This window comes from Brachycentrus maculatus, unplaced genomic scaffold (genome assembly GCF_059751285.1).
Source record: "Brachycentrus maculatus isolate JH-2025_06_01 unplaced genomic scaffold, ASM5975128v1 h1tg000543l, whole genome shotgun sequence".
Lineage (NCBI taxonomy): Eukaryota > Metazoa > Arthropoda > Insecta > Trichoptera > Brachycentridae > Brachycentrus > Brachycentrus maculatus.
Genome location: NW_028281287.1, coordinates 408,356 through 430,194, shown reverse-complemented (window position 1 = coordinate 430,194; position 21,839 = coordinate 408,356). Strand labels below are relative to the sequence as shown.

Genomic DNA, 21,839 nt, shown 5'->3' with positions numbered 1-21,839 from the left:
CAGCAGCATATTTATCTAAATCAGCTGCTTCAGGAGCATCCGCAGAATCATCAAGAGCATCTAATTTTTAGATCTTATCTAATTTACATCACAAGCAACGTGATTATCCTTAAAACTAACGTTTTAATCATCGTAAGTAAAATTGTATTTACCAGAACATTCATTTTCAATGTTTTCATTTCCATTTCCATCAGCATTGTTTCCAATTTATTGTCCAAATCTGACCAGAAAAACTTGCATTTTGTGCATGTGGGTACTTAGAAAAGATATAGGTACCTATATTAATTTTCAGTTTAGCAACATTTCTTACAGCTGATAGGAAAATGTTTACAAATGGCGAAACTCGTAAAACGTGGACCAATGGGTTCAGAATGAATATTGTTGTTTTAAAATAAAACACCTGTTTCATCGGTTCTATTCTATTCTCGAGTACAACTAATGAGTGCGCGGATACACGTGCGTTTTTGAAAATTTCATCATTCGTTTGCCCTCCGAAGGGTTAGCGTAAAATAATTTTATTTTTATTTTGACACTTCACGATGAAGCTGTTTGAAAATTGTTCAATTTTTCTTTTGGTTTGTGTTATGTTGTGTTATTCACAGGTTACGAATGACACTAATAATGTGGACCAATTTGTTCCAACTCATGAATGGCAGGTGGTGAAAAAGGGTAATGATTTTTATTTTATTATAAGCCTTTCCAATTCTAGATATTTCCGTATGTCAGATGCCCGGGTCAAATTTGAAACGCCAAATATATCAGCGTTTACCCGCTCCATGTTAAATATCACTCGATATTACGTTATATTTCATCCGCATATTTGGATAAAGTAGAAAATAGTAATAAATGAGATGAAGTAGTGAAATATCAACATGGAATAAAACAGTAATGCTTATTCATGATGTGTTTTTTTTTTAAACTGACAAACTTACAAATATTGATTTAAATTATAAATTCTTTAGTAAACACAAATTTTCCAATATATTCCTCATTTGCTTAAGTTGAATCTGGAATGTCAATGTAAGATACTATGAAATTTTCCAGAAAAAAAAAAGGTTTTCTTGAAGTTATTATTTCAAATTAATAAATTACCAAGATTTCATTATACTGAATCATTCTAACACAGTACATTGACATGACTACATAAATACATTAAAAAAAAACCTCATGGAAAATTACAATTTTTTACTTGTGAGACTCTGGTATACAAATGAGTGATATGAATAAACTTTCAATACTTCTTAACCATATCCGCTCCCTATGTGGAGCATATGGAATTGACAATCTGCCTCTGGGCTCATCTGTCAGCTGCCAGCTCCCTTCAGCATCTTCCCATGTCAAGTCCGCATCCCAAAGTTCGGACGAAAACTGCCGACAGATTGTCAGAAGTAGACGTCCTGGGCGGGAGGAACCTGATGCCTTGTAAAAAAGGCAAGCTTTATGGCAACTCTCGGGAGGCATGTGTATACATGGCCTAGCCAATCGCATCCCCTTTTCTTGGTGACAGTTATGATCATGGGTTGCGGCCCGTGGGCCGCATGCGGCTCGTATTTTTTTGCGGCCCCTGGATACCCGCGGTGATATTTTTCATTTATTTTACATATTTACTGAAATCAGTTTTTTGTACGGGAACATATGATATTCTTTTACAAAATCATTAAGTTGGATCTACTGTATCTCATGTGACTATGTTTGATGATAAATTATTCATTTAAAGCTAGATTAAAATGAAAATGAGATTTTTGAGTTTTTTGATGTGGCCCGCCAGCGTACCCAAAATACCTTTTGCGGCTCTTGGTGCCTTTTGAGTTTGACAATTTTGGTCAGGATCATTGCTTTTATTTAAAACTAGCTTCATCCAGCCACACGTTGCTGTGGCTCAGTCCAGTCAAATGGAAAAGAAACAAAAGAGAAAGCACACATTTTTAATACAGTTTAATTTCACAATGCTTGTGGATATTCAAGCACCTGTCAAAAAAGACGGTGTCTGCCATGAGCAATGTTTAGTATTGCGTGTGCTGCTATTACGTTCAATAGACGATGTTGTCATGGCGGTTCAAAAGACTGTTTTTAAAAAAGCATGTTTTTACTTGTCATAGGTATATGAAAACACCTGTCGCTATATAAAAACATGTACATTTTCGAATGATACAATGTATCGGAAATTCAAAGCAAACGGTCATTCGAGGTTTTGAACAAACTAACATTTATGTTTTTATTTAATTAAAATACGTCTGTATTGGAATGCAACATCATGTCAAAATTTCAAAGCATCGGTTAATAACTTGAGATTTGGGATTTTAAAACGAACTAACATTCACATGTTTATTTATATAGATGGTTTTCTTTTGCAGGTCAACCAATTCCTAAAGGCCTCCATGTACGTGTCAACTTTGAAACAAAGATCACGGAAGCCAAGTTATTAGACCCAGAAGAGGATGAAGTAAAATCTTTATCCGTAGTGCAAGATCAAAAACAAAATAATTCTACTGAAAATTCCACAAGTAATGAAAACCCTAAAAAATTCAAAAAGGCAGATACGTTGTTCAAAGAAGAACTTCAAGAGGCTTTGAAAAATATCCCCGGAGAACGATTCGAAGCCAAAGATAAATATAGGACTTTGCAGCAAATAAAAAGTATTTTCAATACCTTGAAAATGAACGTCGGAGACTCTGATATAATGAGAGCATTGATCAGCAGATATGAACTGATCAACAAGCTGTTCCCGCAAACTAACAATTTCCAAGATAATCTCGAAGAAGAAGCCGTGGACAGTCTGGCCGCTGTGGAAATACTCAACATCTTAGTCGATCTCGAATACTTAGTCCATCAATTCGACAATGCCATAGAATTTGCGAGATTGGGCGGGTTTGAAAAGATAATTTATCCCCAGTTGAATAGCACTGACAGCACTTTGAAAGCGGAAGCGATAAAACTGCTAGGTTCGTGCGTGCAGAATAATATTCAAGCCCAAATATACGCATTGGATACCAACGCAGGAAACTATCTACTGAAAGTTTTAGCTCTAGAAAAGAACGAACATGTTAAGGCGAAGGCAGTTTACGCTTTGAGTTGTTTGGTTAGGAGATATCCTATTGCGCAAAAGCAGATATTCTCCAAGCACGGCATGGACATCATACATAAAATTCTAGCCTCCGACAATCCGGCTTATGTGAAACTGAAGATCAAGATCATAGTCTTGCTCGAGGATTTAGTTCTGGAGCATCAATCGGTATTAGAAAATCACGTGCCGGGGAATCCGGCAGAAGACGAAAAGTTGACGCAGTACTATCAAGTGGATTTGATGAGTAAGTTGGCCAATCCGGCCTCTTGCAGCATCCTCAGTAAGTTGCTGCAAGAGTACTTCCAATTGGACAGCACGAATGTCGACAACATAGATAAAATATTCTCAGTAATCAACACGTTCAGTCACATTTGCAAACACCACCATTACAAAGACAAGAACCTTCTCATTCTTTTCCACAATATGCAAATTCAGTATGGAAAAATTGTAGCGGAGAGAAAGTTTTACACATCGGATGAATCTTCGGAAGGCGTTGAGTATTTTATTCATATTTTAGATATGATTGAAAATTATATGAACCTTTTGAACGAAGCTAAAACCAAGGATGAATTGTAAAATGTTCTTATATCTAATACAAACATTTGTACTCCTGTATTAATTTATTCAATGTGTTCGTTGATTTTTGAATGTGCTGATAATGTATTGAACATATGTTTAGGTAAAGTATTCCTGTCGTAAAATAATGTGGTGCGTGCGTAAGTTTATAATGACATTTTCATACTATCCTATTCATGTTTTCAAAAAATCGCTATAAATTTCAGTTTATTTAATAAAAATAAATAATTTAACATTTGCAAGGATACTTCGTTGTAGTCAGGTTTAAACGTTATTTATTTTTATATTATCAAAATTATTGTAAAGTACAGTATAATATTCTTACTTGATTGTCATTCCTTACCATTCCTCCTATTAAATTTGTAGTGTGTAATTAAAAAATATATATTTCACATACTGGAATACCTTCATATATATTTATATATAGTTGCCTAAATTTTGGAGTAGTATTATTTGATTATGAATCAATGTTAAATAATTTATATGATATATTTATCACTGATATTTATATTCCATATACAGTTGAACCTCCCATAACAAGCATAATTTGTTCCAGAATCTTAATCGCCAAGCGAAACATTTTTTTTGACTAGCGCAGAAGTCCCGGCTTACAGGTGAATGTCGTGAAAAGGGGACTTGCTCTTTCTCTGTTACTCATTACCGTAGAACGGCGCTACTTGAACTTTGATGTGTTACTTGAGCCCAGTACAAAAAAAAATTCAAATCTGTATTTGGTCTACAATAATGAATGTATCGACATGATTCATTGTTTCCCTGACGGGTGACACTTATTGTCACGATACTTCGATCAATACCACAATCTAAATAAAAAAAAATTGTACCAAGTAACACATCAAAGTTCAAGTAACCCCGTTCTACGGTATGCGAAATGTCGCCCGTTAAGGGAGCAACTTTATAATTTTTTTTTTTACTCATGCGAATTGTTCATTACGAGAGGTGCTTATTATGAGAGGTTCCACTGTATACTTCAAAAATGTAATCACATTATCATTATCCATTAACTTTAGTAAAATATCTGCATATTTTACAGTATGCAATATGAATTTGTTTGAGCTTGGTTTGCTTTTACCAATATTCAGCAGTACATACTTTGAATGCTCTTTTTATACCGATTTTCCTGGATTATTATTATTATTTTTAAATGAAATCATAGTTGTAACCAAAGACTTTTTAATTTACAAATAACACATACATTTATCTGTCGACTGTTGCTGAATGAGTTAACAATGATGATAGGTATCATCAGTTTGATTATTAAATTGATTGTTCCTCAGTATTCGCAGTTTTGTTTACCAAGAAAATATTTAGTCTCTTTTCTCAAACAATATAATTCACTCTTTTGTAAACACTAATACATTCAACATTTTGAGTGTGTCCAAATACTTGTTCACAAAATCTGGATTATCTCCAATTACAGGAGTTATTTTCATATTATTTTTTGACATCTCATCAAAGATGATGAAGAATATGGAAGTCAGGGCATTTACGGGGCTGACGACCGTCATAGGCTGGTTTAAGTGATCACTTTACACACGTGTAACATTCACCAATTCTACCCATTATTGGTTGTCAATAATGGGTAGAATTGGTGAATGTTACACGTGTGTAAAGTGATCATTTAAACCAGCCTATGACGGTCGTCAGCCCAGTAAATGCCCAGACTTCCATATTCTTCTTCATCTTTGATGAGATGTCAAAAAATAATACTAATACATTCAATTTGGAATCCCAGTAAAACCTCAATATAATGAACTAATTGGGGAGAAGGGGTGTCCGTCAAAGCATAGTTCCGCAATGTGTGTGCCGCGGCACACTGGTGTACCGTGGTGATTAGTTGGTGTGCCGCGGAAAAAAATCTAGTTTTGCGAAAATAACACAATTGCTCCAAATTTTGATTGCCTGTGCTCAGTTACGTAGGCTCACATTTTGCATTAAACATAATATGTTAAATATGTTACCATAATATGGTAAATATGCATCTATGAAATTTCTTAATTTGGCAGGTGTACCTTGAATAGAAAAAGCGTTAAAGCCAAAGGTCCATTATTTGAAATAGGTTTGAAAATATATATATATTTTTAAATATTAACACTGTATTTATGTAGATATAAAAAAAACAATTCAAAACACACATTCGGATACTCGTCATGAAGTGACATTGATATTTGATATTGCGCGCTTACTTTCAAAAATCCTGCTTTTGAAAAAGGAATTAAGTTTTGTTTGCATTTTTGAAGTTTTGAGACATAATTTGGTATTATCGTGGCCACTAAAAATTGCTTGCATGCGGCGACTTTTGAATTTAAGCATGTATAATATTAACAGGTCGTCTTTAATTTTTTTAAATTGTACCGGATTTTTGTTGTTGATCCTCAGTTGATCCAAAGTTCGTGAAATAGATGCCTGTTATATCGAGGTTGTACTGTATTTGGATAGAAAATACCATTGCTAAATAAATAGCCTTTGTTTATATCACGTAAATTTGTAAAAATATATGATTATATATTGAAAAGTAATATGTATCATCCGGAACTACCGCATTTTATTTTAAATGATAAATATAATTTTTCATTTAACTATGTTTTTCCTGTACTGTTTCATCACGTTTCATTGTGTGGAATTTTTGTTGCTGTTATTGATGAGTTATGAATGTTGTTTTCCGTCACTATTTTCCCGGAGGTGATGTAGTAATGGATTTATATGGTTTTTGGATATTTTGAGTGTCTTAATAGGTCCGCTTCACATACCTGTTTGGTTTTCACTTGTGGATGTTGATGGGAAAACTAGTTTGTTCAAACTGAAAAGTGAGGCTTGCGCAAACTTTGCTTTCCTACATATTTTGCTTCACATACTATATATCGCTCACTCCTTTCAAGAACGTCATAAATCAAAAAACATGATTTTTCAGGAGAACGTTTTTAAAGTTCAAAAATATAACACAATGTATTAAAAATAAATATCAAGCCACTTATTGAACTTTTTACTGTGCAAGTGATCTTTTTAGGTAAAACCTGAAGATTTTTTATCCATTTGAAAAATATTTAGTTTATTTAAAAAAATAATTAAACAATACCTTTTCTTCAAAATGCAAAAACAACATTTTTTGCCCTGTAGCGGGTAAATATTAAGTTAAAAATATGCCTCTTTTGCTGGGATGTAGTACATTTTCTGGGCATTCCGAAAACATACACAACTGGAAATTGACGATTTTTGATTTATGACGTTCTTGAAAGGAGTGAGCGATATGTTTGCACAATATTTACTCATGTGATCGGGGAGATGTTTTGTTTTATGTCTAAAAATGAGTTATTCTAAATCACAATGCCAGTCATTTGGTTCTTGTCTAAAATCATCCTTGTTTATTTTTTAACGATTTGAGCTAGTCATGTAAACTATGGATTCTAATTGAACTTAAGTTTTTTTATTATTATTTTTAATATGTTATTTAGTTAAAATATATTAAATATTATACTTGGGTGTATTCTATATTCAAATATGTGCCTAAGACATGAATAAGATAATAATGTTTAATATAAGGTAATTATTTAAATATATTTATTTATGACAGGTGTTTATTTCAGTAAATTTGTCTTTTTCAATTTGTATTTTGTTATATTATTGTTTTAATTTTATTTTAATGTTTACCGTTTCATCATTTGATTTTACTGGATTCAATCAGAAGAAATGATCCAGGTATATAAACCAATATATAAACAAAAAGAGCATAACTCACTTGTGATGAAATAGGAATTTGAACCCTATGAATTGCTGAATACTTAACAAAAAACATGTTTATGTGTACAATAATTTTGTGAATTCAAGATTTTTAAAAAAAATGGACATGAATATTTTACAATGATGTTCTTTCATCTTTATAATACATATATTTTTTGATTTGGAGTGAAGAGTGTATTTTTGAATCTACTGTAAAAATTACATGTGTAGCATAGGATAGGATAATAATTGTCCTTATTTTAAGCTGTCGTTTTTTTCAATGGATGTAAACTCAAAAAACTAAGCTAAACTCTTGTGTCGGAGCAAGCTAGCAAGGTTCAGCAAAAGCGACAGCGAGGGACTCATCCCTTTCAAAGCGGCACATACTTTTGCATCTCTGAGCCCTCCTTCCCTGTCACAGCTACGTAGCTGTTCTCTCAGACCACGACAGCATTACTTTTGATCTTATCCTAACGTACCATCTACTGCAACAGAAAATGGAAAAGTGAACTACATAAATGAAGTATTAATTGCTTGAATTTTTATATATTTGTACGCATATCACATATTGTGTCCTAATGTGATTTTTCTTGTAATTGAAAATTTTTTCTACCCTCTGAATCCACTATAACTATTTTACAGAAATATAAATGTAGTTTTAAATTATCGGTGTTTAGTAAGAAAAAACTTTAAACTTCTTTTTAGGAATTAAGAAAATATATATATTTGAATAGCGTTTCATACCCTATACCCAGATAGATGCTCTATAGCAGTATTTCCCAATCTATAGACGATTATTAAAGCTTTTTTTAGTTGCCTAAAAAACGTTACCGAATGCTTAATTTTTTTGTTTTCGTTTTTACACAAAACTGTATTTAAATAGTAAATTATTGGCTAAGTCAAGATAAACAACACACATAAGTGCAAAGTAATACATTTTTGCATAACTACCTATATAAATTAAATATAACGTTGGAAAATAAACGGCTGGAAATCATACCTGAGGGTTAAAAGGGTTATAGAACAAAAAGTTTAGGAAAAATTCTTTAAAGGCCAAATACCTTTTTATATGAAATAATATAATAAAACCCTTATCCGCACCCCGATGGTGCATAGGGCACTGCATCATATAAACGCAGTGTTAACTTGATTGTTTACAAATGAAGGAAAGGTGATCAGCCCTCCGCTTCAGGTACCAGTCCAGGGTAATATTGAATAAATATTACAGTGAAAAATTCACTTATATTTATTTGACCCCCTCCCCACTGGGAATCGAACCCGGGACCTCCAGAACGGTAGCCGAGTGTGCTGACCATTACACTACGGAGGCGGATGAAAATACTATCTTGTGTATATTCACATTTACCTATTTTTTCTAATATTTCATAAAATAATAAATTATTTGAGGCTGTATTTATTTTTAAGATATTGTAAGTGCTTAGACTTTTAACTTAACTTATTGTGATTTTAGTAATATAATACTGGCACTAATAAATTGTAATGAAACTCATACTTTAGTACAGTCAAATTTGGTTATAACGGACATGGTGGGGTTGACTAAATTTTATTTCTTAAGCTGTTATTCATTGTATCAAATGTGCTTGTATACTTTTAAGAAAAGGTATATGTATCTATTTATAATTAATATTATTTTCACATATTGGAATGTTTATAACAAATATCTCTTAAAAATGGTATACTTATAAATCAATAAAAGTAATATTTAATGAATTATTATTTCGAAAAACAGGCTCTTGCACAAAATACAAAATGATCTTATTCATACTAAGACACTGATAATAATATGTACAATGCACAGTGAATATAAAACATTTTTTTATAACTTATATTGATTAATTTTATGATTTTTGATTATCATTGAAAAAGTCGCCATTTTCCGTACCATGATTCATTTCTATCTCTCATATTGTGACGCTTCCTTTTGTTAGTACTTATATACGCTTACAAATTGAAGGTTCTTTTGTAAATGAGTGAATGGATTACTGTTAGTAAAATTATCTCGTGTAGGTACTGACACATACACAATTGTGTATGTTTGGTTAGGTCAGGTTAAGAGAACACCCAAACCTTTCTGATAATAGATATGAATAGAGAATAAGTTATAACAATGGAGCAACATTGCAAAGCAATGACTCTTATTGGCCTTAGCTATTTTACATCACTCATGGATATAAAGCGCCTAATAATATTTCAATTTGGCTGAGTAGACAACTCGGGTAGTGCTGTTTTTTTTTTACAACATTTTGAGTGTGTCCAAATACTCATTACATCTCACCAATAGATGTCTCTAGTGAAGTTCTAGTGATTCAAGGACAAGGTTTCTAAATTGGTTCATATATATTGAACTTCCGAGAATTTGAGTAGTGTGGTTGTCAATAATTGGTAGAATTGGTGAATCAGCCGTCACGTGTGTTAAGTGATCACTGAATCGGTCGTCAGCCCCGTAAATGCCCAGACTTCCATATTCTTCTTCATCTTTGATGAGATGTCAAAAAGTAATATGAAAATAACTGTTTTTTTTAAATATTTTTTATTATTTGCCTAAGAATATTCTCCTTGTCTATTATGTGCAAGAATTTAAAGCATATTCAGTTTATACATATCTTAAAAATGATATAATAATATGTGTATAGTAAACAATAATGAATAAGGTTGATCCCTAAAAACAATACAACAGATATAATGGATTCAATATCTTATATCAATCAAGATTTGTCACTTATTTGTCTTGTCATATTTTCTATATAAGACATCACTAAATCTGATAGATCTTTATGCCCTATTGCCTTATCAATTTTTGTCAACTGCGTACCTTCTTTCGCACATTCTATTTCCAATCGAAATCTTTTTATAAATTTTTATGCATGTATGTAGTAATTTTTACTAACAATATTTTATAAGGTAAGTCAGTGAGGCAAGGTCGTTATTAAACGATTGTATGAAGATAAAGCAAAATTATCATAGAATATTTCCACACTCGCCATGAAGTTGTCTTACCGTGATCAGTATAACCAAGTTTGACCGTATGTTACTATAGTTAAAGAGAAGTTGAAAAGGAAATTTATGTTATAAAAATGGATTGAATTGTACATGCGGTACTGTTTTTCTTATATGATATGTGTAAAACCTTTTTGTATAACTGTTTTTTTGTTAATGTGTGCCAAAATATTACTCAACTTCTGTTATGCACAAGTAAAATTGTTAAATTTATGCCTTTATTTATTTTACCGCATACTTCCTTTCATTTTAATATAGTTATCAATGGTCTTCATAATATCACTAACCCTTTCCAGTCCCCCAAAATTATTAACAAAAATCTAGGTAGACAGTTACATTCCAATTGGAAAAAAATAGTTTGTCCTCAGTTCCACATACTGTTGTAATAGATACGAGTGACAAAAATGTAAGCTTGGAATTTTCAATAAATAATTCTTATGATGAAAAAAATGTCGAATAACATCCGACATGGGACCTAAGAGCAAAAAATTGATGTCGAATGAGACTCGACATTGGACCAGTAAGGGTTAAAGATGGCTCACAGAGATGGGGTCTTTATGTATGAAAAGGGATTATGGAAATCTGCACATTAACATGACATAAAACCTGTTATCGGCTGGCGTAAGTAATACTACATACTTGGATTTTCACCATACTACCCATGATTATTCAATCCACATTGATTTTAGATTAGTTATATATGTGTCGCCTACTTTCAAAATCCGCCAGATCCAATTTTATAAGATTTTAAAATAAATACTTTATCGGAATGCCAATTGTGGGTTTTATTGTTTAAAATATTTATACACTTAAAAACCCTGCTAAAAAATATTTTAAAACAGCGTTGTATTTCAAATTCTGCTATATTCATGGAACATGCCTTCTGACCCATATCAGCCAATCAGAGAGAGGGGATAGGTCAAAAATGAAGATGAAGTCATTATCCCTTTGTGTCTTGTATTTTTTTAAATACTGAAAAAAATTCTAAACAAATGTTAAAATTCTCTATTTCACAATATTTTATCAAAAGATAGACAAATCTTTTAAACATAAATGTTACCCGGAAAATTCTGCATTTATTGGAAAATCGACTTACATCGATCTGGTGGATTTTGAAAGTAGGCGACACATATGTTGGTAAGTATGTAAATTATTTGATAAACTATATGGTATATATATCTCTCTGTCTCACATGGCATTGGAAAATAAAAATAGAGACTTTCGATGAGTTTATTCATTTTAAAAGTCATTGAATGGGAGGAAGAGAGATGTATGATGGATATGTTCGAATGTAGATATGTAGAAGGAAGCAGTACAAGACTAAGATAAGAATTTAGCATTATCAATAAAATTGTGGAAGGTGTATTGAGTTGGTTTGGGCATGTTAAGCAAAGAAAGAATAGCAAAATAAATTTATGAAGTAAATGTGGTAAATAATACAAGCAGAGGAAGACTGAGGGATGATCAGGGATTTCAAATACCTGAAAGTGGTTACGTCAGGAGTCGGAATAATCGGCGGGTATGTGTGAGGAGATGCATGAATGTGGAAAAGATTGTCTTTAAAAACTGATTGGTCTGGCGTTCTATTCTTTCTGCCTTCCCTGCGGCAAGCGGCGTGATGGTTAGTTAGTTTTGGCAAATGAATGACTAAGGTTAATTTTATCAGTGAAAATACGTTGGGCCCAAGGAAAATGGAAATGGCGTCTCTTTTTGTAATATTGTTCGTCAAAATTGTTTTTTTTTTTTAGAATTATATAACTATACAGGCTTTATTTATTCGATTACTAGGTATTAATTCAAATGTGTCGCCTAATTTAAAAATCCGCTAGATCTATGTCAGTCGATTTACAAAAAATCAAAGTTCTCCGGGTAACATTTATGTTTCAAAGATTTATCTATCTTTAGATAAAAAAAATATGAAATAAAGAATTTTCCCATTTTTTTGATTTTTAAAAAGTATTTAAAAAAAAACACGAGACACAAAGCGATAATGACGTGACCTTAATTTTTGACCTATCCCCGCTCTTTTATTGGCTGATATGGATCAGAAGGCAAGTTTCAGGAATATAGCAGAATTTAAAATACAACGCTGTTTTTAAAACAGAAAATTTTAATAAAATTTTATTTTTTAGCATGGTTTTAAAGTACATAAATATTTAAAACAATAAAACCCACAATTGGCATTCCGATAAAATATTTATTTTAATATCTTATAAAATTAGATCTGGCAAATTTTGAAAGTAGGTGACACAAATAATCTAACACTAAATGAAGGTAGGACCTTATAATCGTTTGGCTAGTAGATAAAAAATTCAGCCGCCTACGAATTGCTCGAAAACACAAATTTTGACAGATGCCAATCCGAACGTCAAAATGTGCGAGATGGGTGCATAAAATTTACATGGCCAGAGTGATTGTTTTTATATTTTGCGCAAGACTTTCGGGCGATGATACTAACGACAGAGAAGTGTTAATATCAAGTAAATATTTTAGTTTATTCAATTAAGATGTCTGCTTATGAAAAGGCGGAGAAAGCCATCGATTTCTTCAAGCAGCTTCACGACGATACCAAGTATGTATTACCGCTTCGAATAATGTTTGTTTCTGTGTGTACGTTTTCATGCTGTTGGGTGGAGAGCTGTCAGCCTTTTCCGAGTAATTTGTGACAGCGAAAATTTGCCCCTGCGTAGTGTTGGCTCGGTCTTGCTTGCTTATTAAAAATATCCTCGTTCCTATGGCGGTTTTTCGGATACGCCACAAAAATGCATGTACAAAAATATTCAAAAATTACTACTCTTCATTTGTCCCAGCAACACCATCATGACATTTTCTGTTTCTGTTTCCATATTAATTTTAAACGGTTAATTGATTTAACGTTTTTTTAAATCTTCATTTGACAATTTTTATATAATCTTAAGTGTATTATTTATTGATTCAGCATAAACTTTGTGGAATGACAAGTTGATTATTTAAAAAAAATTAAACACTTGAATATACCGCTTTAATGAGTTTTATTTATATATACGGCTAGTTTCGAAAACTTACAGATGTTTTCATCTTCTGGTAAAAATTAATAATAATAATAATAAAACCCTTATCCGCACCCCAATGGTGCATAGGGCACTGCGTCATATAAACGTTATCTTGATCGTTTACACATGAAGGAAAGGTGATCAGCCCTCCGCTTCAGGTACCAGTCCAGGGTAATATTGAATAAATATGACAGTGAAAAAATCACTTATATTTATTTTACGCCTCTTGGGAATCGAACCCGGGACCTCCAGAACGGTAGCCGAGCGTGCTGACCATTACACTACGGAGGCGGACAAATAATAATAATAATAATAAACCCTTATCCGCACCCCAATGGTGCATAGGGCACTGCTTCATATAAATGCAGCGTTATCTCAATCGTTTACACACGAAGGAAAGGTGATCAGCCTTCCGTTTCAGGTACCAGTCCAGGGTAATATTGAATAAATATTACAGTGAAAAAATAAAAAAAATGAAATCACTTATATTTATTTGACCCCCTTGGGAATCGAACCCGGAACCTCCAGAACGGTAGCCGAGTGTGCTGACCATTACACTACGGAGGCGGACAAAATTAAAATAGTTAATTTAATTTTTACGAGAAGATGAAACCATATGTAAGTTTTCAAAACTAGTCGTATATATATAAATAAAACTCACTAAAGTGGTATATTAAATTTGTTAACAATCCTTTGGTAACCATGAATTTTAGGGTATACTTTGCTAGAAATACCGTGTTTAAATAAAAAAAAGAAATAACCCGCAAAGCCTCTATTAGAGGCTTGTCTGCAGGTAGGACAGTAAGGATAGGGAAGGTAAATATGAAAAATACATCGCTCACTCCTTTCAAGAACGTCATAAATCGAAAAACTTAATTTTTCAGGAGAACGTTTTTAAAAAAAAAAAACTAACTAACCATCACGCCGCTTCTCTGCAGGGGTAGGCAGAGAGAATAGAGCGCCACACCACTCTGTCCTTGAAAACATTCTTCGCCTCTTCCACGTTCATGCATCTCCTCATACATACCCGCCGATTGTTACGACTCCTAACCTGACCACTTTCAAGTATTTGGCATACCTGATCGTGCCATGTTTTTCTCGGTCTTCCTCTTAAACGTTTTTAAAGTTTAAAAATGTAATACAATGTATAAAAATAAATACTAGTCACTTATTAAACTTTTTACTGTGCAACAGATCTTTTTAGATAAAACCTGAAGGTTTTTTCTCTATTTGAAAAATATGAAGTATATTTTAAAAAAATAATTAAACAATACCATTTCTTCAAAATGCAAAAACTACACTTTCTGCCCTGTAGCGAGTAAATATTAAGTTAAAAATATGCCTCTTTTGCTGGGATATAGTACATTTTCTGGGCATTCCGAAAACATGTACAACTGAAAATTGTCAATTTTTGATTCATGACGTTCTTGAGTGAGCGACATCACAAACACCCAGACCAATCAAATATTTTTTTCAGGCTCAGTGATATTCAGCACCATGCTTCAGTCTTGGGAAGGTACATGGGTTCCATCGGTAATCACCCTTCTATGGTATCCAAGTTCTCTGCATTACTGACCGAAACAATTCCCGTTTTACTCAAACTGTGCAGCCATCAACGCGTAAGTTTAATCGTTTTGTTTTTAACAAACACGCTTTATTGATTTCAATCCCTCTTTTTCTTACCCTTATCGACACCCAATTGTGCATAGGGCATTGCATTGTAAAAATAAAAATAAAACCCTTATCCGCACGTTAATGGTGCATAGGGCACTGCATCATATAAACGCAGTGTTATCTTGATCGTTGACACATGAAGGAAAGGTGATCAGCCCTTCGCCTCAGGTACCAGTCCAGGGTAATATTCAATAAATATTAGAGTGCAAAAATCGCATATGATTATTTGACCCCCTCCTGGGAATCGAACCCGGGACCTCCAGAATGGTAGCCGAGCGTGCTGACCATTACGCTACGGAGGCAGACTAAATATACTGTATAGACACAGTGTTATCTTGAAGTGCTAAATCACCAATATTTATTCATACTCCCCCTTGGAATCCAACCTGAGGCCTCCAAAACAGTAGCTAAACGTGCTAACCATTACACTATGAAGATGGACAATTGATTTTTATTGTAGGCATAAAGCATTTAAGAGAATTTAAAATTATTAAAAAAAAATCTTCTAACACGTATCCATGTCCGATGGTGCATAAGGCACTGCATTATATTGTCAAAGTGTTATCTTGATTGTCACTTACACGGAGACAAGGTTATATATTCTCAGCTTCAGGTACCACTTCAGTGTAGTATTAAATAAATATTAATGCGAAAAATCACTAATATTCATTTTTACCCCCCCTGGAAATCGAACTTGAGACTTTCAGCACGGTAGCTAAATGTCCGAACTATTACACTACAAAGATGGACAGTTGATTTTTATTGTATGTTTAAATCTTCTTCTCCGTCTCACTCCTCATTACTGAGGATTGTGACCCTTATGGAAGCAATGACTCTTCTCCAGTTATCCCTTGACTGCGCTGCATGTAGCGCTCCAACCACCGAGGTGCCTGCTGCTGCCTTAACTTGATCGGTCCATCGTGTGGGGGATATTTCTCTCTTTAATACATAAATCGCTCAAGAGAATTTAAAATGACATAAAATGTGTTTTTAATTGTGAACTTTTTTAATCTTGTTTTAACCTTTTCCATTCTGACCATTTTTTCTCATAACTGATCAGCTACTCTGATTAAAAAATGTAACGTTTTTCTACCATGAAAATAAATATTTTGGTTCCTTAATTTTGGGACACTGTCTGGCAATTCGTATGACCATTCATTTTTATAACTAAACTTGAAAGTGTAACTTTCATCGTTTTCCATGGCGGATTAACTATAAAATATTTATTATAAACATATAAAATGCAATTTCTGTTATTTTGACTACTAACACTAATATCACAAAATTTTGAAGTATAATAGCTCCACAAAACGAAATAATATGGTCACAAAAAGTAGAAGTATCCTTGGAGACCCGTCATAAATGAAGGATAACGACTGACTGTCCCAAAAAATATATGCGTATGACAAATATTCTATCACCCAAAATGATAATCTATTTTTCCTAGATTATATCTTCTTCTCCGTCTTAATCCTCATTGCTGAGGGTTGTGACCCTTGCAGAAGCAATGACTCTTCTCCAGTTATCCCTTGACTGCGCTGCACGTAGCGCTCCAACCACTGAGGTGCCTGCTGCTGCCTTAATTTGATCGGTCCATCGTGTGGGGGATCTTCCTCTCCCTCTCTTTCCCTCCAGGCTACCGATCACAACTAGGCGTTCCAGGCTATCCTCGTTGCCACGCGCAACGTGTCCAAAGAACTGGAGAATCCGTCGGGTACAGATATTGGCCAGAGACAAGCCATCCAAGCGTAGTTCCTGGCGAATGGATTATATCTAAGTAATTAATATTGGTTAATTCAATATGTTGCGATGATTAACCACATTTATCTCAAATATTTTTTGGTAGAATATACTTGGGTGATAGAAAAATCAATGATTAAACTTATACCTGCACCGGGCCAGACATTGTGGCCCACGGAGCTGCCTACTGGAATCACACGGGCCAGAATGTCTGGCTTACAGTGGTAAGAGTTAAATCATAAGTAAGCAATCTATTTTCTTCTTGTTTTTCAGGCTGAATTTCGACTAGTTGGTGATGAGACACTCAATCGAGTAGTTGTAGGAGGAACTCCGTTCCACTCCTCAAAAGTACACTTGAATCTCCACAATAACATCATTGTCAGCAAAAATCCCAGGTAAAAAAAAAAAAAAAAACTAACTAACCATCACGCCGCTTCCCCGCAGGGGTAGGCAGAGAGAATAGAGCGCCACACCACTCTGTCCTTGCAAACATTCTTCGCCTCTTCCACGTTCATGCATCTCCTCATACATACCCGCCGATTGTTACGACTCCTAACCTGACCACTTTCAAGTATTTGGCATACCTGATCGTGCCATGTTTTTCTCGGTCTTCCTCTGCTTTTTTTTCCCACTAACATTAGGCAGAGAGAATAGAGCGCCACACCACTCTGTCCTTGCAAACATTCTTCGCCTCTTCCACGTTCATGCATCTCCTCATACATACCCGCCGATTGTTACGACTCCTAACCTGACCACTTTCAAGTATTTGGCATACCTGATCTTGCCATGTTTTTCTCGGTCTTCCTCTGCTTTTTTTTCCCACTAACATTCGCCTCATAATCCCAGGTAAAAAATAATAAACATAACTTTAAGTTTGGGACAGGGAAATTATAGAATTAATTCACTAAGTAGACAGTTAGCACCCCACGCCCTTATGAATGTTTGATCGAAAAATAAAGATGTTTGCTTTTTGCTAAAATTTTAATGTGTACAGATTATTTATTATACAGGGTCATTCATTTTTCGGTTTAAAAAAAAAGCTTAATAAAACACACTCAGCGATACATTTTTTATGAAAATTTAATTAAATTATAAAGTTTGGACTTTGCCATTTAGTGTGAAAAACAATATCATTCAAATGGCAAATTCAAACTAAAATGAAGTTTGAAAAAACTATAGTAGGCATGTGTTTTTTTAATATTATTTCGAGAAATAAAAATACTTTGTATTTTGATCCACTTACATTTTTATTAACCAACTAGTTTTGACAACAACCTGTTTCCCTCTTCAGGGTTTAATTTATGACTTCATAAATTTATGACAGTCATTAATTATGACATAGTCATAATTTCAATTATGACAAAGTCGCAGTCATAATTTATGACAGTCATAAATTAAACCTTGAAGAGGGCAACAGGTTGTTGCCGAAACTAGTAAATATATCAATATGATCCACAAAGTTAATGCTTTCAATATTCAAAACATGTGTTTTTTTTATTTAATAGATGGCTCAAGGCAGTCTTGTCACGATTGTGTTTGGGTCGCGGTTGGCTTCGGGCCGGAGGCGGCCGCGGAAGACTGTTTGCTCAGGCCACCATACAGAGGCTGCGGGAGATCCTGGACAGCATCATAGTTCCCGGGGACACCTTGCTGATGGAGTGTCTCGAAGCCAACCTGCCTAGGATCATGAAGGCCCTCTCTCCCTTTGCCACGAGAGAAGAAATGTATAGTAAGTGGCCCGTTTCTTCCTGTTCAGTCCCTCATTCAAACCTGTACAGGGCATTTGTATATACATACTTGCAATGATAGATATAGTCAACATTTTGAGGGTGTCCAAATACTTGTTCACAAAATCTGGATTATCTCCAATTACAGGAGTTATTTTCATATTATTTTTTAACATCTCATCAAAGAAGAAGAAGAATATGGAAGTCTGGGCATTTACGGGGGGTCGTCAGCCCCGTAAATGCCCAGACTTCCATATACTTCTACATCTTTGATGAGATGTCAAAAAATAAAGATTTACTCTATTTTGTATATAAAAAGCAATGATAACTTTGTGGTATGGTAATAAAACACTCTCCTTATCATCCATTGTTTACTTTGTCCATCGTCAGGCCATTAAAACAAAATTATTACGATTTGACATTTGGATAAAAATAAAATTTTTAAGGAGAGAAAAAAGACAAATGAATCACAATGTGAATATTTTCAAAAGTGGACTCTAGGTTCAGTCTTTCTTTCTATATTATAGTTTGGCAAATCAAACCCTTATCCGCACCCGATGGTGCATAGGGCACTGCATCATATAAACGCAGTGTTGTCTAGATTATTAATACATGAAGAAAAGGTCATCAGCTCTCCGCTTCAGGTACCAGCCCAGGATAATATTCAATAAATATTACAGTGAAAAATCATTAATATTTATTTGACCCCTCTCCTGGGAATCGAACCTGAGACCTCCAGTACAGTAGCTGAGCGTGCTGACCTTAGTTTGGAATCTAAAATCTAATACAACCCGAGAGAGCACTAACAGAGAGCTAATACACGCTTTGAAGAGTTGGCCATAATATTCAGACTTTAGAAAATTTGTACTAACGAATTTCAAACGGGTTTTTTTTACGCCTGCGAACTGCTGGTGATGGAATTTAATAATTATAAACATACAGTTAAGATCTTAATAAAGAGATTGGTACATAATATTCATATAAAAACATTAAATATCAATTTCTTCTTTTCTGTTTTTGAAATGAGGCCGGCTCAGAAAGTAAAAATACACTTCCTGTCCTTAAGCATCAATTGACCGAATGGGTAGAAATACCTCTCCCTTCCGAAGTCTATTAATAACAAATAGGGTGTTGGAAAAAAGTATCAAAGCACTACCAAAAAAGTATGATATTGTTTATCAGATATAAAAATATTTAGTGTAAAACATTACATCATTTTCAGTTTAATTTGTTCTAAAGTTCAGAAAGCAGAATTTTAAATTTGATCTTTGAGTTGACTGATGCTACACTTAAATTAATTTACTTGCTATTTAAAAATCTACAACAGTATCCTCTTGTTTTTTTTCAGATTTGCTGGTCAGCTTCATAAATCACATTGAATCTCAAACACCACCGTGCCGGAGAAGTGCTGCAAGTTGCATAGCGGAATTATGTCAATATCATCAGAAAAAGTTCATAATGCATATTGTGAATTCTGCTATAGGTAAGCTTTCTGCAATAGTTGTACACCTAGTGAATAAATAGCGTAATGAATGCCTGCTAGGCACATCTCCTACCTTCCAGTTAAAATCGAATTATTATCAATGTATAAAATAAAAATGCATCTTCAGAATCATGGTATTCGCTTTATTTTTAACTTAAGGAAATATGACCATGTTTCACCCTGTCGCACTGAATTAAAATGGCTTCATTTTAAACAACGCATATATTCACAATCTCTCGCCCTACTATATAACATTCTTCACGACCCCAGTGCACCAATTTATCTTGTAGAAAACTTTGTTTACCTTTCTGATCATGGTCTATCGCTTCGCTCTTCCCAAGAGAGAACACTCTCCATTCCTTGCCACAACACAGCATTCCTCAGTAATTCCTTTACTGTCCAAGCGGCTAGACTCTGGAATGAACTACCTCTACACGTAAAAAATGCACCTTCTATTTTAACCTTCAAAAAACGCCTGAAACATCATTATCTTACCTTAGAACCCCAACTGTCCATCTCCTCCTCCCCTGACCCCTCCTCTCTTCCTTAAATTTTCTACCTGATTCCCTTTTCCCATGCCTTCCTTACTCTATCGCCATTTTGTTTTTCTATTCATGTTACCCTGTTTAAATTCTTAATTTGTAATTATGCTCTCTTATGTTTCTTTGTTATTCTTTTTTCTTATCCTTGTCTTAACCTGTTCAAGCATTATCTCCCCACTAATTTCTAACAGACATCAAAAGGTACAAGCCTAGATCGTTCACACTAGTCTGTTGGTTCACACTGGTTGGTTGGAAGATATTGCTTTATAGCAATAAGCCCGCCAATGTACACACATATTGTACAAAAAGTTCAAATAAATAAATAAATAAAATAATACATATTGCGGGCTGAATATCATATGGGTATTAAAGGTGATATTTTGTGTATATATATGTATGTGTGTTTCATAAATGTTAATATTAAATTTGTAGATATACGGTCACTTAAAACATTGTACGTCTCCAAATAAACCAAATATGATTGTAAACTTTACCTAAATTTTGATCAATCCTCATTATTTTCATACATTTATTGATATGTTGTTATCTTAGAGCAATATTCCCTCTGTTGTACGGGTTCTCATTGATTAAAAATAAATACAGTCGAACTCGGTTAAAACGAGGATGAAGGGACCGACTGAACTTGCTCGTTATAACCGTTCTTCCTTAAATCCGAGAATAGGTATAGTTAGGTATAATAAGTTTTTTTAAACATACCAATCACATGAAGTATATTATCTGGAATGGTCACATAACACAATATGTCGCAAATGAAACAAAATTCATACAATTCACCCATTACACACATCGCTCACTCCTTTCAAGAACGTCATAAATAAAAAATCCACAATTTTCAGTTGTGCATGTTTTCAGAATGCCCAGAAAATGTACTATATCCCAGCAAAAGAGGCATATTTTTAACTTAATATTTACCCGCTACAGGGCAGAAAGTGTTGTTTTTGGATTTTGAAGAAAAAGTATTGTTTATTAATTTTTTTTAAATATACCAAATATTTTTCAAATGGAGAAAAAACGTTCAGGTTTTACCTATAAAGATGTGTTAAATATGACATTTATTTTTAATACATTATATTATATTTTTAAACTTTAAAAACGTTCTCCTGAAAAATAAAGTTTTTTGATTTATGACGTTCTTAAAAAGAGTGAGCGACATGTCATTTGTCCTGCTCTAGAATTGATCTGACATTCCCCACCTCGTAATGTTTATTATACAATGTCCATAGTAAG

General features: G+C 33.7%; 2 protein-coding genes across 2 annotated transcripts in view; both read left to right on the top strand.

Annotated features, from left to right (window-relative positions):
- The first annotated feature begins 325 nt into the window (after positions 1-325).
- On the top strand, positions 326-4,476 carry Sil1 (Sil1 nucleotide exchange factor). Its single transcript, XM_088273078.1, has 2 exons — positions 326-669; positions 2,355-4,476. The coding sequence occupies exons 1-2, from the start codon at positions 540-542 to the stop codon at positions 3,638-3,640; spliced, it is 1,416 nt and encodes a 471-aa protein (XP_088129204.1). The 5' UTR covers positions 326-539; the 3' UTR covers positions 3,641-4,476.
- Positions 4,477-12,741: 8,265 nt separating this feature from the next.
- The window catches only part of LOC148301548 (huntingtin-like), a 60,227-nt gene continuing 51,129 nt past the window's right edge, over positions 12,742-21,839 (top strand). The window contains exons 1-5 of the mRNA XM_088273081.1: positions 12,742-12,965; positions 14,903-15,044; positions 17,113-17,234; positions 18,345-18,568; positions 19,915-20,049. Coding sequence (XP_088129207.1) covers positions 12,901-12,965; positions 14,903-15,044; positions 17,113-17,234; positions 18,345-18,568; positions 19,915-20,049 — 688 coding nt within the window. The 5' untranslated portion in view covers positions 12,742-12,900. The remainder of the gene's footprint in view (positions 12,966-14,902; positions 15,045-17,112; positions 17,235-18,344; positions 18,569-19,914; positions 20,050-21,839) is intronic.

Excerpts from the sequence above, each read along its gene's own strand:
- Sil1 (XM_088273078.1), top strand. The coding sequence starts at position 540 with ATGAAGCTGTTTGAAAATTGTTCAATTTTTCTTTTGGTTTGTGTTATG. Across the intron at positions 670-2,354 it reads ATGGCAGGTGGTGAAAAAGG|GTCAACCAATTCCTAAAGGC; the intron begins GTAATGATTTTT and ends TTTCTTTTGCAG.